The sequence below is a fragment of the Mustela lutreola genome, chromosome 14 (genome assembly GCF_030435805.1).
Source record: "Mustela lutreola isolate mMusLut2 chromosome 14, mMusLut2.pri, whole genome shotgun sequence".
In the NCBI taxonomy this organism is placed as follows: domain Eukaryota; kingdom Metazoa; phylum Chordata; class Mammalia; order Carnivora; family Mustelidae; genus Mustela; species Mustela lutreola.
Genome location: NC_081303.1, coordinates 67,641,749 through 67,659,232, shown reverse-complemented (window position 1 = coordinate 67,659,232; position 17,484 = coordinate 67,641,749). Strand labels below are relative to the sequence as shown.

Sequence of the window (17,484 nt, the reverse complement as noted above, 5' to 3'; positions counted from 1 at the left end):
ACCTGGGTGGCTCAGTCAGTGAGGCATCCCACTGTGGATTTGGGCTGAGGGCATGAGATTGAGCCCTGGGCTGGGCTCTGGGCTCAGCAGGGGAGTCTGCTTAAGATTCTTTTCCTCTGCACTTCCCCCCACTGCTCGAGCTCTTTCTCTCTCTCTCTCTAAAATAAATAAATACATAAATAAAAGCTTTTAAAAAATGAAATCAGGAAACCTCAGTAAAGTAAAAACGTTACTCTCTACTTTAGTAGTTGGATGGATGAAGTTGCCAAATGGGTTATTAATCATTGACTCTGTGATTTTTGTTTTGTTTTGTTCTTAGTATGGCAGTGAGGGGTAACTCGACCATTAGTTAGTGCTCTGCTAATTAGCTACCATGGCCCTCGTCAACCCCACCCCTTAAAAAAAAAGAACCACCTACCCGAATTGGCCATTGTTTCGTCCTGAAGCTATTAAAGAAAGCTCCTAGAGATTTTCTTTAGAAAGAAATGAAGGAAATTATTTTCGTCAGTAAACGGTGCTAGGAAAACGCTTCTCCAGCAGATCACGGAGGTAGGAAGGTATAAAATTGGCATCTGGTAATAGACAAAGCCATGATGTCAGAAGGTTGAGTGTTATTCCAAGCCGTATTTAAGAAAACGATATTCTTGGCACTTTGCAGTGTTCTCCAGCTTTTGTAAGTAATGCTGCTGGGGCATGGCCAGGGCTAACTAACAGCCCAGGCTGGGTTAGTCAGTTCACAGCTAAGAGGGTCCTGAATCCCAGTTACGTTCTTTGCTGGGATTGGCACCAGATCCAGTCTGAAGGAGGAAGGGAAGAAGTCGGGCTAACCAGAGGGTAGGAGGGAAGCTTGAAACTCTGGCATCTCGAGCAGGACACCTGGAAGGACTGGTCTTTCGTCAGTGGCTCCCAGAAATGCCCTTGACCTGGAACTTGGGCAAGGTTCAGAGGATTTCCCTTTGAAATCCTCAACTCTCTAGGGGCACCTGGAGTGAGTGTGAGGTCCCAAAAGTCATAGTCCACAGCAGAGGCTCCCCACCCCCGACCCCGTCCCAGAAGCTCTCAGCCAGTGAGGGGTCTTGTTAATGAGCCGTTGTCACCCCAGCTCTTCCTGACACCTGACCCAATGGGGGCAGCCTGGCTTCCAAAGCTGCAAGCTTGTGGGATCTGAGGAGGACGTGGTGTGTGGGTCCGTCAGGTCCCAGAGAAACCTGGATCGTGATGTCCTGGCCGTCTGAAGTAGACTTGGAACTAGTCTCCACTCTCTGCTGTGTGTTTGGAGCAGCTGTTCGGCAGCTGCCTTGTTCCACCTCAGCGGTGGGTGGAAAGACCCCACTGTCTGTTTATGGCAGAGCGGAAAGGGCCCCGGGATAAAATGTCTTGGATAAACATCAGATATTGCGATTATTTTGACTCCCTGTAATGAAGCACATTATTACGAGCCCAGCGCTGGGGCTTCCCGGCAGAGAGGAATGCACTTAACAATGACTCCTCATGCCCAGCTCCTCCCCTGTTGGAGCCCCCCCTTCCCCCCCGCCCCACCCTGGATGAGGAGGCTGCAGGCCAACGAGGGGCCCAGTTTGCACACAGAGCTTGTTGATGTGCTTGCTGTGTGCCTAGCCCTCCGCTTCCCACACCGTGGTCTCTTAGAATTGACTCGATGCCACGTTTTGTGTCCTTCCCTTTGTTTACAATTGGAGGGTGGGTTGGCAGAGAAGAAGCTGATCATACAGATGCAGAGTTTATGTAGTAATTTTCTTAGTGGAGAGCAGAATGTTAGATGGACCCGATCTATGGATTAACCTTCCACAAGTACCGGTGGGGTAGAAAGAAGGTGATCGTGACCCTGGGAAACTGGCGCCCGGATGCATCCTTACACAGCCAGACACACACCTAATGGCTCTTCTGAGCCTCACCGTACCCTTTGAGGTGGGTACCCCCCGACCCGGCCGTTTCACAAATAAAGGAGACAAGTCCCCGAGAGGTTAAGTAACTTTCCGAGGTCTCACAGCAGAGTGAGTCCCAGAGGCAGCATCTGTCTGCAGGCCATCCTGGCCCCTGTCACCCACTCTGCTGTGTTCGTGAGCATGAGGGACTCCCATCTGCATCCCACTGGACAAGACCATAGGGGCTGCTGGCCTGGCTCAAGGGTAGGAATGATTGAGTCCCTTCCCTCAGATGAATAAAATGAGGCCCTGAGTAGTGAAAGGCTTTGCTCAGACACTCACAGAGGTGGCCTCAAAGACCAGGCCTCTCACTCCCAGTGTAGACACAGCCTGGTGGATACATCTGCCTAGGTATCTTCGGCCCACCAACCTGGAAGGATTTCTTCGAGAGCTGAGGAGTGACTGTGTCATCATTACTGCGTTCCTGACAGACAGGAGAGGCTTTGCACTGTAAGGAGGGTGGCGGAGTGGTGTTACCATTAACGAGAGTGTTTCTGGGATTGGTATTAAGTTGGAGCCCTTTGAGTCCCTAGTTCTTCGTCAAAGACTGCCTGCCTATTTCGTTACAAACCTACTACGGTTTTATAATGTTGCCATCAGTTAACCTGTGACTAGATATTTCCGACTGACGGCTCTGCTAAGGCAAGCAGACTTGAGATGCTGAGTTATTGTCACCACGAGGAACACCAGTGGTGTTCAGAGGAGCAAGTTTGGGCCCTGAGAAAGGACAGAAATCCCCAGCTTGGGTTAGGAGGCGTTCAGGCCCAGGCTTACTCAGCTGCTCCCTTTTTGCTGCGTGCTTTAGGAAAAAGCCTCCCCTCTCCCTGGGCTTTACTCACCTGGGTTTACTCGCCTGGAGAATAGGAGAGGGGCAAAGCGAACTTTAACCTCACCTCATGAGCGGATGGCTTGTGGGTGTAACGGGAGAGCGCGCCCTTTTGCAGGGATGGCTCCTGAATCCCCCGGCACCTTGATGTCATTCCCGCAAGGCCTCTGAGGACAGATTTCCAGTTTGTGCTGTGGGTCTTCAAGAGGTCAGCAGAGGTGGGAATTCTTGTGATAAAACTGAAAGGAGACACAGGTGGATGTGATGTCTCTCAGAAGGGTTAGCTTTAATTTCCTGATTCCATTCTTTTGGCTGATGATGCAACCCCAGATGGACATGTGGAGGTTCTGCTGTATCAGAGATAATGAGCAGGGTAGACGTTCATGCCGTGTCTGACCCCAAGCTTTCATCAGCTGTTAACATTGGGGTGAAGGGTTGTGGGGTATATTTTACCCTGGGATTCACATTCTCCCCTTCCACTGTAGTGAAATCATGCAAAAAAAAAAGACGATTAAGACTTCTCTTTACCCTTTTAGAAAAATCTGAATTGTGGCCAAAGTTAGAATCAAACAGGATGCAAGGCATTTTCAGGCCAGGAACTTCTTTTGTCCCTCCGATGTGACAAAACCCCCGTAGACTAGCTGGGGTGTCTCCACGTGTGTGAGTCTCTAGGAAAGCCCACGAGGCCCTCCATCCAGGCCCAGACCCTTCCCATGCGCCGGTGTTTACTGTCCTGCCGTTCCAGGCGTGCAACGAGTTTACCACCCATGTGATGAACCTCCTGCGGGAGCAGAGCCGGACCAGGCCCATCTCCCCGAAGGAGATCGAGCGGATGGTCAGCATCATTCACCGCAAGTTCAGCTCCATCCAGATGCAGCTCAAACAGAGCACGTGCGAGGCCGTCATGATCCTGCGCTCCCGGTTTCTGGACGCGAGGTGAGTCACCTGATAGAGCCTCCTGTCCCCTGGGGGGATCCCGGCTGCAGGGTTGGGACCCACACCTGGCCCTCTCTAGAGGCTGCGTTTTCACCATGTCAAAGGCCAGGTGGAAGGGCGACCTGGGAGTCTGGGAGGGAGGCTGCAGGACGACTGCCCAAGCCACTGGTTTTGGACCGCTCCGAACAGGAAACGGGGTGATGAGAGAGGACGCTTTCTCTTGCCCCGGCTGCTCACTCTGAGTGAGGAGCAGGGACGAGTGAGTGGGGTGAGAGCAAAGGCAGCATTCTCGTCCCGCTCAGTACCCCTTTTCCCGGTGTGTGTTAGAGCCCCAGGCTGTGGCGGGCTTGCTGGACGCTGCAGTGACCCAGGCTCTCTAGAAAGATGGTGCGGTTTGAGACCTGAGGTCTTTTCCACACTGCAGACAGGTAGAGAGTGCACTGAGTTCAGCTCAACGAGTATTTGCAAGTAGATCACCATGTGGCATCCTCTGGGCTAAGTTTCAGGAGCACGAAGATGAATAGGGCCTGGTCCCGTGGGCCCCAAGGAGCAGGGGCTGGTCTGCTGGGCACTAAATTTTCAATCAAGATTTGATGTTTTCCATCTGGCATTGGTACTCATGAGAATTCAGTCGAAGAAGCTGGATAGAAAGTTCCCCAGGATGCTTGGGCGGCTCAGTTGGTGACGCATCTGCCTTCTGCTCAGTCACAATCCAGGGCATCCTGGGGTTGCGAGTCTTGCATTGGGCCCCTTGCTCAGCGGGGAGCCTGCTTCTCCCTCTCCCTCTGCCCTTCTCCCCTGATCATGCTCTCTCTCTCTGAGACAAATAAATAAAATACTTTAAAGAAAAAGAGGTCATCTTAAAGTTAAAACCTGAGAACAGAGAACCAATAATCAGTCCTTGGCCCATACTCTCTAGACCAGTGGATTGATCCAGATCCCTCCAGTTTCTTTAATTTCTGCTAGGCAGCCTGCAACTTGGTGATAATCGTGTCTTTCGTATACCTGAGAGGAGGGTTTTGATCATTGATCTAGCAGACATGTGGACATGTGGACATGTGATCTAGCAGACATGTGGACGTGTGGACATGTGATCTAGCAGACATGTGGACGCGTGGACATGTGATCTAGCAGACATGTGGACATGTGATCTAGCAGACATGTGGACGTGTGGACATGTGACCTAGCAGACATGTGGACGTGTGCACATGTGACCTAACAGGGTGTGGACACCCTTCGCCATCAACCATCATCTCAGATTAGCCGCTTCTATACCTGCAGGTTTCACCATTCATTACTCCAATTCCTAATAATCATCCCAGGCTCTGGTTTTAGTTATTAGAACTGCACACGTGTCAACGTCGTATGCCATTTCATGATCTACAGTTTTGTCCCTTGTCAATGAGACGGAAAGATTCACTGCTCCTGGTACAAGTTGTTTACCCCCAAACTCATGCATTATTCAGCTCTCTTACCTGTATTTCTCTCTGTTCACAGCTGTGGTTGTTGCAATCCACAGACCTTTAAAACTCCCTGGCATCTCCTCAACTCCCTTTTTATTCAGTGTGTTTTGGGTCACATGGAATACGAGATGAGAGTACCAGCTAGCAAGGTGTATCGTGGGCCACCAGAATTCCACAGGGCACGTCAAGAGAAAGTTCATACGAAGAGGGCTTTTTCCAGCTGCATGTGGTGATGATGGGGGAGGCAGAGTCTCCCTGAAGCAGGGCCCCCGTGCATCTCCCTCGCCTTGGGGCCTGCTGCCAACCCAGCTTCTTGAAAGCAAGCTGAGTGCAGAGCACAAGTGACTGGTGGCCTCTGTCTGGGTCTTTTACCCGTGCAGCAGCTACCACCCCTCTGTGTGTGTTGCTTCCATCCCCATGGCAACTCCCCTAGTTAAAATTCTGGAGTTGGTATTTATGTGGGTAGATATTGAAAAAAGAGAAAAGTGGGGCGCAGACTGGATTCTCGTCCAGAGAGAACCCGGGGAGAAAGGAGAGGCAGAGTCACCGTCTTGCTGAATTTCTGCTCATGGTAACCGTGCTGTGTGTAGAGGAAGGTCAGGCTCAGAACTGGGTGAGCTTTGCACACGTTCCTGCCACTTCTACCAGCCCTCGCCTAGGTGGTTCTGGCTGGCGTCAGAGGGACAATCACTTACGAGAGGGTCTCTTTGCCACTTTGGTTGCAGCCTTTGAGTCAGTGCCTCTAAGCCAAGGCTCCAAATTAAAACAACTAAGCTGTTGTCAGTGTTACCAGAATTTATTTTGAGGGCATATTTGGTATCGTTGAAAGAGTCTAACTCCCAATGCCAGCTCGAGGCTGAGCAAATGGCTTTCTGAGCTTAGAACAGAAATGTTTACCCAGACCTCGTGGTGGGAGTGGTTCCTGTCATTGCTTCCAGCCTCTGTGGTTGGAGAGGAGCTCCACAAACAGACTTCCCAGACCTGCCCATAGCCCCCCGTGCATCTGGTGGGCAGGGCTTCATCGGTGAAAGATTTGGTGGAAGACAAGTGAAATACAAGCGGAGTTTGACTTAGTAAGAGGATTAGTCTTTGTAATGTCACGGGTATGTCCTTGTCTCCGTTTCCTGTTGCGGTAACAGATTACTGCAAATCTGGCAGCTTAAAACAACACAAAGATATTAATGAAACAGTTTCTGTGATTTGGGTGTCTGGGCCCAGTTGAACGGGATCCTCTGCCCTAGCCTCGCAAAGCTCTAATCCCGATGTCAGCGGAGGCCGTGATCTCACCGTGGGGAGGCTCGGGGTCCTCCCCGCTGTGGGCAGGATTCAGTTCCTTGTGGTTGTGGGACTGCGGTCCTCAGCTCCCAGAAGCCACCCCCTCCCTGACCAGCTCACGGCTTGGCTGCTTGCTTTGTTCCTGGAAGCCAACAAGAGAATCTCACCATTTTAAGGCTTTAGCCTCATCTCCCTAAACACAGGACGGACATCCTTTCTTTGTCACAGCCCCACCCACGCTCCAGGGAGGGCAGCGATGCCAGGCTGGAGTCTGGTACCTTCTTAGGATTCCACTTTCCATACTGCTCAGCTGAGCACTTGATCCAGGTTTGTCCATTGGAGTCATACTCTTTTTTCTCTTCCTTACATTGACTTAATTGGGCCAGAAGAAAAAAGCCATCCATCCATTCCTTCATTCATTCGACACTTATTATCCCATGCTGTGGACCGAACATTGTGCTCTCCCAACTTGGTAAAGTTTTCGTCAGGACCACCAACACCATTTTCTCAATTGAAAGTGGGAGAGAGAACTTAGAAACTCTCTTAATGATTTTCAAGCAATAATTTGGGCTTCCGTTCAATAACATTTTGCCAGAGACAACAATAAGAGGATTAAACAGCTGGGATTCACCCCAGCTGCGTTTCACCCCAAGAGAGGGATTACGTTAAACAAGGCAGGCAACCAGAGAGAAGGACATGCGGCGAGGCCTGGGCCCACTGGCCGGCATTTAGATTGACGTATCTCATTGAGTTTTACTCTGCTGGACGCTGGAGTAGCCACTGGAATCACTAAGAGGGAAAAAAAACACATTAAATGTGGGTCTTACCACCCAGGAGCTCACAGTGGTGTGGGACAAACAGATGCTCTTAGGAAGGAACACAAAATGGTGCATTCCTCGTGAAGTACTCCCATCACCTCCGCGCCTGAGCGGGAGGCAGAACACGGGAGAGGGCAGACAGTTTGGGATCCCAGAGCCAGCCTCGTGTCTGCCAGACAGAGAGACGACCGTGGGCAAAGTGAAACAACGTAAGCCAACACCAACAAGCATTACTTCGCTGGAATCCTTATGATGTGTGAGGTGCTCGGGTTTCAAAGACGAGTGACACGTGGCTCCCACCCTCAAGGAACGTGGTGTGTAGCTGGGGAGACCTGGGTAAACTTGTGGCAAATGCTGGGGGAGAGAAATACATGGGTTGGTGGGAAGAGGCACAGCCGTGTAAGTCACGAGTGTCCTTGGGGCACAGAGAAGCTAGCATATGCCGTGGCTGGACGAAATCATGCAGAGTGTGTTTAGGACTGGGGGGAATGAGGCAGTGGGGACAGGACAGGTCCACTGAAGACCCTTAACTATACGCGTGAAGACTCCGGATTTGCCCTGAGAAGTAACAGAAACCATTAGAACTCTTTAAGGAGGGAAGACAGCCCTTTAGAGTATAAGTTCTCCCACTGCCTGCTCGGATTCAAGTTCTGGCAACCTCTGTAAGGCGGGTTAAGTGGCCCCAGGACTTTTGTCTGTAAAATGGGGCTAATCCCATATGCAGGAATAAATAAGATAATATGAAGAAAAAAATAAAACTTAGGGTAGTGTCTGGAATATGGTATTCATGCCATAATTTACACAGTACTTCCTTATATATTAAGGAATACCACCTTACATATTATTTATTATTTTATTTATCATATTTATATTTTATTATTATTATTACCGTTACTATTATTAGTAACATGATCAAATCCATGGCTTGAGAGAATTACTCTAATGCTTGTTTTTCAAGATGAGCTGAATGGGACAAGAGACGCAGTAGGACCTCACAGTTAAAGCTTGTGCCCCTCAAACTGGGTGAACACAGAATAAGTATGAAGTACCTTCCCTGTTTTACTCAAATATGCAGGGGAAGGTCATTTTTATTTAAGGTAAACATTGGTACATTACAGAATAGATGAAAGCAAGAGGTTTGAGAGACATTTCATGCCCTTGATGGTGCATGGCAGGGCTGTGAGTTCACACCTTCCAGAAAGTGTTTCTGGAACGCATTGGTCTAGAGTTGCACTGTCTAGTAAGTGGCTATTTGATTTTTAAATTTAAATTAATTTTAAATGAATTACATTGAAATCAGTAAAATTTCAGAATTTGCCACTTCGGTTACACCCACTCCGTTTGAGCAGCTCAGTGGCCACACGCAGACTCACGGCTTCTAGACTGAGCAGCAGAGATCTAGAACATTACCCCTCATTGCCAAAAGTGCCGCCGTGCAACCCTAGCCAGACCATTACATGATAGACAGTGGCTTCTCTGAACCCATTTCAAAAATCGAGCAACAATAGGCTGGAATAGAATAGAACTGGCAGGACTTGCTGTGGGACCCATCATCTGATGAAGGTAAGACAGCAAGAGGGGTTGAGAACCACCCCTGGGTTCTGGCACCTGCTAGGTCCTCACATGTTGGAACGAATGAATGAACAAATTACATACATGGAACCGTATCTGTGGTAACACGGGGAAGGAAGACAATAGAGCTGGTCTGGGTGAAACGTGATGCCAGTTTTGGAGACACAGGGTGTGTTTGAAGTGCCTGGGGAGTGCAGTGGGAGACAGGCAGCGACTCTTAGGAGAGTGGACAGGGCAGGGGGGTAACACATCTGGTATTTAGCAGCTGTGCCTGTGGCGCCTGCTCCGCCCACTCTTGACTCACCTGGATTCAAAAAGTTTCATTCCTAAAATGCTGCATTTATCCAGTACATGTTTATCCATCTGCTCCACCTCCACATTCCTTACATTAAAAACCCAGATCCCCAACTCCCACGGCTTTTGATGGGCTCAGAGTCACAAATGTTAATTCACCAAGCTGATCCCACTTCCAGCCAAAGCCAGGTGTCTAGCTCAAAGAACCTTCCCATCAGAAGTGATTCATTTGCACTACGTTTTCTGAAGTCTGAAAAGTCCTGATCTTGGGATTTCCAAGGCTCTCCATGGAGACAGCCACTGGGAGTGGTGATAAGGAAGCCCATCAGAATGGATGAGACCACCTAGGGAAGGTTGCTCATCACTGTGAGAAGAGAGTCGGGACCAGCGGGTCGGCTCCATCCCCAAATCACCAGCTCATTCCAGAGAGGCTTCCTTTGAGCTCAGTTGGAAGACTCCCAAGAAATACAGTGGGATGCTAATGCAGACAGCTGAATGAATGAACCGAGGTTCTCCCAATTAAGGGAGCCTTCAGGGTCCAGTTCCCCAGGCCCAAGACAACTGTTTTATTTAGGCAGAGAAGAAGCCAGAGGTTATCTAAAGCCTGGAGCCCACGTTAGCCACTTGGCTATCTTCCCCAAATTCCCACCAGGCAAGGACTTTTAACAAATGCCTATTTTCTGAATTGGGCTCTTTTTTTTTTTTTTTTTTAAATCTATTCCATCCAATTTCTGATGCTGGGTGACCCAGAAACTCAGCATGATTTGGAAAAGTGACTTGGGCTTGGCATAGTCTGGACAGATGTGGTTAATACCTATGGACAGATGGTGTTCATCCGGTAAAATCAGGCACTTTATTGTGTTAATTAATCCAAGTGGGACCCTGAAAATACAATATTAGCTGAATTTCTTTTCTAGCAAGGCTGCTCCGTGCTTTCTGTTAGGCTAAATCGGGAAATCCTGTGTCCTGGCATAACCAAGGATGTTCTGGAAATCTCTTCCATAAGGAAAAAGCTTTTGATAAAAGCAAGAAGGGCGAAGTGCTAAAAGAGCTGATTTAAAGATCCAGTCTCCCGCCTCAAGGAGGTCCAGCCAGCCTCTGCTGTGAGCCTGGATTCCCCAAACGGCTCCCCCCAACCTGCCTACAGGCCTTAGCTGTGAGGAGACAGTCAAGTGATTCTCACTTTAAATTAGTTCAATTAGCACTTTAAAAAAAAAATGCTTTTATTCAAAACGTGGTTCTCTTCCTTTCAGCAACCTGTGTATTAAAGAGATTTCGATGGGCTTTTGTTTTACCATTTAGCAGCTGTTCTAATGCTCCTTGTCTCCTTCAGAGGGAGGTTGCGCAGTCCAGTGGGCCAGTGTCCATGCCTTGCATACCCTCTTCCCCAGATGCCTTTAGAAAATGCTGTATGCATTTACCTGGGAAGGGAATAAAAGGAAAATAATAACTTATTTTTAACTTAAGACTCCAGAGTCTGTAATTTCCAGGAGGCAATTTGTACCTAAGAACGAGGTTGGGTTTTCTAATTACGCGCACCGGAATTCATACCTTGGTTCTGTGACACGCAGGCTGAATGACCTTTGGACTCCATTCTTCACTGGGAAATAGGAAGAACCGTAGCTATCTCACAAGTTGTACAAAATGAATAATTTGAACTGATTGCTCTAAAGGGTGAGGTCCGAAGCCTGGAGCCCGGTAGGAAGAGAGACTGTCACCCAGCATTCGCCACGTACTGGGCACCGCACAGAGTACCCTCCACGTATGGCTTCATTTTCCAGTTACCATCACTCTGCAAGACCAGCGTGACTGTCCACTCTCGGCTGAAGAAGCTGGGGCTTGGAGAGGCATCCCAGATCCCCGGCTGGCATTTAGTGGGTCCAGGATTCAACACCAAGGTGGCTGAGTTTTGAAATTCCATGTTCCTCTCCACCCAGGACAAGTATTAGTTGACTGTTCTGGTCAGTGCACAGTCTGTCCTTAAACAGATACTTGCAGTGATGGCTTTGACATCCACCCCCTTGGTGCAAATTTCCTCTAATCCACTTTTTTGCTCAAAAATTTGCCTTTTCACAGAAGTAGGTCCTCGTCTCTCCCTTTTTATATCTATTAGGTGTGAATGTTTTTTGTCATTCTTTTCTTTCTCCTTATGAAGGCGGAAGAGACGGAATTTCAACAAGCAAGCGACGGAAATCCTGAATGAATATTTCTATTCCCATCTCAGCAACCCTTACCCCAGTGAGGAAGCCAAAGAGGAGTTAGCCAAGAAGTGTGGCATCACAGTGTCCCAGGTAAGGAGCCCTCCAAAGACCTGCTAGCCTGGGTCTGGTAGAGCCACATGGCAGCGTCTTGGAGGTTTTGCTTTACTGAGCTTTTATGCCTTGCAAGGTCCATTTGCTAAAACCCTAACATGTCAAGGTAAGCACTCGATGTGTTTAAGTGGGAGAGTTTCTAGGTAAGTACTTGGACAAACTTGAGAGGGACCAGCCGGAGTGGAGTAGATGCCGGTAGCCAAACAAGGATAGGGTTCTTCCCATTGAATGCCCCATTGCTTTAAAAATGGGTCAAGGTTCTTGGCTGTCCTTGGAAAGTATCTGCATTTCTCATCCTATTTTCTCAAACACAGTCTATGCCTTAGCCCATCTTGCGCTCAATCCAGGACAGAGTCAGTGAGTGGAACTTTTCAGTGAAAGGGACACAAATGTCTTCTCTTGACGTGCTCACTCTGTAACTGACAGAGTATGGGGATTTTAACGTGTCGCTATGATTACATTGGAACGGTTGCGCAAAATGTCACTGAGTGCCCCTTTTCCCCAAAGAGTGATAATCATAACAGGTGCCTGTTGACATGGAAAAGGTACATGGTAAAACATTTTTATTGACCTGGAGTCTTCGGCATTAGCATGAAGTAGAAAAGTAGGCAATATTTACACATATGTATATTTTGTCTACTCAAGGGATCCATCCAGAACTTTTTTCATCTGAACCTCAAATACCATCCCTAGTCTCTAGTTGAGAACAGTAATGATAGTTCTGAAAGCTGTCAGAGAAGAGGAAGTCCCGCCAATATACATCTCCTGCAAAAAAACTCTGTGTACTGGCATTTCCATAACAGGGGTGGGAGAAGGGGGGAAAGAAGCCTACTCTAGTGAGAAACTTTGCTTAGCATTTTGCAAGCAAACTCGATGCTGTTTTGTATCAACTGAGCATTTGTGCTTCCTTGACTTGAATCCTGGCTTCTCTTACTCCCTACTGGGTGCTGATCACATCAATCTGTGCTTAACTAAGCCCAGTTAGGTCCATTCAGAATACAGACCTCTACACAGAGTATGTGCAATGAAGGGCTCTCCAGGGCCTGCCCAACAAGCTGTGGGGGATTTGGCAGAAGCCTTGGAAACACCAACCCTTGCAACTCCGACCTTCCTCAGGTACTTTGACCCAATTGAAGGTTGTTCCAGTCTTAAATGTAGGAAAACAGAACATGAGTGGTCAAACTCAGATCACCTGGTTTTGTCTGGGTCTCTACCCATTCTTGTCCAACTTTAGATCCCTTGTCCACAAGGAAAGGCATTTGCTGGTTTCTGATATTTGTTGCATGTTTGAGGAATGATTGCGGGCATGAACCATATCACTAATCGACCATCAGTAAATTTGATACGTGGAATCTTCTGCTTCTGTAGTAGAATGAAATCACTAGACTGTCTGACTTCTAATTCTGGGATTTGGAATTCTAAATCCCTGTTGATGGTAGAATGAACTCTTCTGGAGCTAGTTTGTATTATATCTAGATCAAAGATGGAATCCTGGCCTGTTCCAGCAACTGTCACTTCCTTTGTTAGGGAAACCCAGGTGCATGTAATTTGTCCATTACAATGAATATTTGCATACTGTATCACCTTTCCCTTTGCTTCACCCACCCTAAGGCCACACCTTTCTTCCTTCCCCAGTACATTACTCCCTCCCAACAACAACGGAGCTGTTCCGTTCTTGCCAGACAAGTCCCTGTGGGAGACAAGACAGTATGATGTGATACAATAATAAGAGTCTTTTTCTAGGAGCATGTTTTTGTCAAGAGTCAACTGTGAGATTTTAGGGAACTCCCGCTTGTCGGGTCTTAGTCCTCCCATCTGCCAGTCATGGTTTGTTGGACCCTATGATTTATTAAATCTCCCTTAAGTTCCCAAATCTAAGGGATCCCAATTTTGGACTTTTAAAATTTTGCCATTTGGGGGCTGTCTCTTTCCTTCTTATTTTTTGGGCTTTTGTTGTTGTTGTTGTCATTTTGGGGGGGGTTAATAATTACCCCTCCCCCTGATCTTGGGGCATCTAGATGGTTCAGTCAGTTAAGTATCTAACTCTTGGTTTCGGCTCAGGTCATGATCTCAGAATCATGAGATCAAGCCCCATGTCAGGCTCCACAGTCAGCGAGGAATCAGCACGGAAGAGTCTCTCCCTTTGCCCCTCCCCCCATGCACGCTCACACACACACTCTCTCTCTCTCTCTCTTTCAAAATAAATGATCTTTTAAAAAAAAAAATTACCCCTCCATCTTGAAATTCTCCTACTTTGGCTTCCTTGATACTGTTCTCTGTGGAGTTTCCTTCTTTCTCTTGGGGCACTTTTGCTTGGTCTTAGAGGATCTACTGTCTCTACCTACCCTAGAAATACCATTTTTTTTCTTTAGCCCTCATTTCTTCAGGCCTATCCCCATGGTTCTTAACCATTTTTTTTATGCTATACGTTCTTTCAAAATCTACTTACTGTAGCTTCCTCCCATGACAGAACAAAAATGTACAGATACACCAAAATCCATCTGTAGCCCAGCCTCTCCTCTGATCCCTCAATAGTCCTTCCACTCTCTACTCGTTCTGCTTGGAGTGTGATCTACAGAAGGCAACCTTAGCAGTTGCTGGGAGCTGGCTCGAAATGTAAATTCTGAGGTCTAACCCCAGTCCTGAGTCAGAATTAAGGGAGGATGGGGGGGATCTGTGTGAACAATCTCTCCACGCACACTCAGTTTGGAAACGGACTATCCTGCACACTTGCTCTGAGTAACCTCTTCTCTGCTCATCGCTGCAGGTGTACCTTTATTTGAATACTCAGATGAGACTTCCGGGACACCAAGTGCATGTGTCTTCCGTCCCACTGGACTTTGCCATGGCTCTGCCCAAGCTCTTCAAACTTAACATGTTTGAAATGTGATCAGACTCTCCCCAGAGAACCGATTATTTTTTCTGTATCACCTGTCTCAGACTCTGTCTGTCCTCTGTGTGTCCCTAGTGCCTAGCACCCAGTAGACCCTCCATGACTATGAACAGCAAGTTAACCATTGAAAGCACTGATTACGGACATGGCTCAGGGCGTCCCAGTATCACCTTGTGGGCCATGTAGGGAACGCCTGAGCTGACTACGCATCTTGTCCACCTGCTGGTTCTTCTTGTTGAGAAGGGAATCACTCCCACAAAATATTCCTTCTCCTCTTTTCATGTAGCTTATTTAACTAGACCTCAGGCATTTCTTTCCTTCCTCAAAAGTCCTCCCAGTTGACCTTCATTTTTCCCCCTTTTTTCCAATGCACCCAGTTACCTTAGAAAAGTCTTGCTGCCTCTTTTCCTCTCCCTCATACAGATAGTGAAAGTTACACTAAGGAAAGCATGAGTTTAGGAATGGAATTAGATATGCTATGAACCTAAAATGGCCCCAGAGTGCCCTTCCTCTCCTGTAGGCACCAGCATTGACAATGAATCAAGCAATTTGTCACTGATTTTTTTTTTCCTCTCGTTTACTAATACTGCAGTGGTATGGTTTGGTTTTGATAACAAAGGCTTCACTTTTCTCCCGTAGTGGAAGTCACACAGGCAAAGGAGGGTTTACCTTGTGAGATTTTTAAGTTTTGCTAATGCATTTCAAAGGTAACTATGGTTTTGCAAAAATGTCCTTTATCCACCATTGTTCAGGTAAATAGAACATACATGTCAGCAGTGGTACCTGTGTTATCAACTTCCTCTTCTGTCACCAGATTCATAGTTTGTTTTGTAATTTTATTCAAAAAAAAACCACACACACACTTTAGTTTGCAATCACATCTGGAACTTGGGGTATAGAACGTACTTTGTAAGGCAGGAATGACAGGGGTAACACTTGAATTCCGCTGCATCGCCTCTTGTGTCTGAACAGGGGTCTTGGTATAAAGGGAACGGGCATGTGGAATCAAGGCAGGACAGCTCCTGTGAGTCACATGAAGGAAACAAATTAACAAATGAAAGTAAATTAGGTTTATTTTGTGTGTTGGCTTTAACATTTAAAGCTTGGGATTCCAAGGACTAATCTCTGCTATGCTTCAGTTTTTCCTTGTGTAGCTAACCCCAAGCTTTGCACAAAATTCTTGGTGAAATCTATCTGATGGAATTATCTGGATCCTAAGGTCTGTAGTACCTGTGGCTAAGAATGTGGTCCATGTTAGCTTTCTTCAGCTTGGAAAAATGTGAAATTAATCCCTCAGTGAGAGCACCTGTATGTTGATACAGACCTGCATGGATGATTACAAGTCTGTGCCTCTTGGTTACTCAAAGTCAGTGTTAGCATTGATAAGTAACATTTCTCCTGAAACGCTGTGTTTATTTTGGGGTCATGTTCTTAGGAGGTAACCCAATTTAAAATGCTCGTCCTAAACTAAAATTGTCCAAATCCAAATGAGCGGCGCTTCCGTAGGACGGTTCGCTGCATTGTTTTTGCTAAATGGCTTTGTCTTAAGCAGGAGACTCGCATTATACGCAATGGCCCCGCTCGGTGCCCTTCCTTTAGATCTCATTGTTGTTGCAAAATCAGAGTAGGATCAGCCCCATTGCCCTCCCCCGATGCCTTAATTTTTCTGTTTGCACAGGATGGAATGTTAACATTCTCCTCTTCTCTTCAACTGCTCTAGGTATCAAACTGGTTTGGAAATAAGCGAATCCGGTACAAGAAGAACATAGGTAAATTTCAAGAGGAAGCCAATATTTATGCTGCCAAAACGGCTGTCACTGCTACCAATGTGTCAGCCCATGGAAGCCAAGCTAACTCACCCTCGACTCCTAACTCAGCTGGTTAGTTTTTTCTTTGATTTGGGGGGATCGTGCTCCATTTTTATACTTGCTTTTCCTACATTGGGGTTTTCTTTTCATTCTTCAGGTTTCCGATTGGTTGACTTAAGTATTTGATTGTCCTTTCTGTTGTTGATGCCACTTTGGGTTTTTCCTTTCATTTCCAAAGAGCAGCGTGTTTTCCTGTTCATAAGACGGGCTTGTCTGGAGGTCTGCACCAATGTGTCTGTTTAAGTTGGACAGACCTAAATTGGTTGGTTTTGAGGAGAGAGGACCGTCACATTCTCTTTCGAAGAGGACAATGAGCTAGCTCTAATACTTGGACATAGTCCCTTGAGGGCTCTGGCCTTTCGTCTGTTTCACATAAAGTTTTTATCCTTGTCTATTTCGCTATTCCCATCACATACTGTTTGGGTGACCTACTAGCCTACATTCTCTGCAGGAATATTCCTCATTGTAATGCTTTGGTCTACAAAGCCAGACTGGGGTTACTGCTCAACGTTGTTTAGAATTGTTTTTCTTCACTGTTTTATGTTGCTGGTTTCTTTAGGCAAACTACAAAGAAAATTGCCAGTCGTTAGTTCACATTATTCAGATTCCAGTTTCCCCGTTGTAGTAGTATTAGTCGTGTGCTCTGCCCCTCGTTTTATTTTAGTGAATGTGCATTACATCACGAACTTCAGAGTTTAGGCTAACATAATATATTGTGGGGTTTGCTCCTACCACCAGTTCTGAATTTCCACACATGAAAAAAAAAAAAACCATAATCAATAATACATAAAATATAACCTTAGTATCTGTATGCTGTGGAAGGCCTGTTGGTTTTTTGTTTTTGTTTTTTTTTTTTTTTTTTTTGGTAAGGGAAACCCAGAAGTGCTTCCTTATTAAATAATTTTGGTCTCAGATCATTCTCACGTTATTCATTATAATGAACCACTGCACTGATTTTGGGGGTGGGACACACATCTAAGAAGACCAATGCCTCCAACGTGAAGGGTCACAAATTTAAATGTGTTTGACTGTAAGATGATTAAAAATCTGATTTCTAACATTTCTGGGAAGTGCCTTTGACCCCTGAAGCTTGTTTGTTCACTAAAATAAATTCTCTCTCTACCTTATGGTGGATTGTTACTAGAGATCTATAAGGCTCCACACACTAACGTCTTCTGTGAGCTTCTAGAGGCCCTAATTTGTTCTAAGGGTCTCCAAGCCAGTGGGCTGTATCTCCATGCCTTCTTTTGTTTAAATGGAATCATGCACAAAGAGTGGCCTGGG

The 17,484-nt window shown here is 46.8% G+C and overlaps 1 protein-coding gene across 5 annotated transcripts in view; it reads left to right on the top strand.

The window, feature by feature from the left end:
* The window catches only part of PBX1 (PBX homeobox 1), a 279,587-nt gene that overhangs the window by 225,976 nt on the left and 36,127 nt on the right, over positions 1-17,484 (top strand). For all 5 annotated transcript variants that reach the window (XM_059145472.1, XM_059145474.1, XM_059145471.1 and 2 more), the window contains 3 exons: positions 3,515-3,705; positions 11,283-11,418; positions 16,053-16,212. In XM_059145472.1, the coding sequence (XP_059001455.1) occupies positions 3,515-3,705; positions 11,283-11,418; positions 16,053-16,212 (487 nt within the window). The remainder of the gene's footprint in view (positions 1-3,514; positions 3,706-11,282; positions 11,419-16,052; positions 16,213-17,484) is intronic.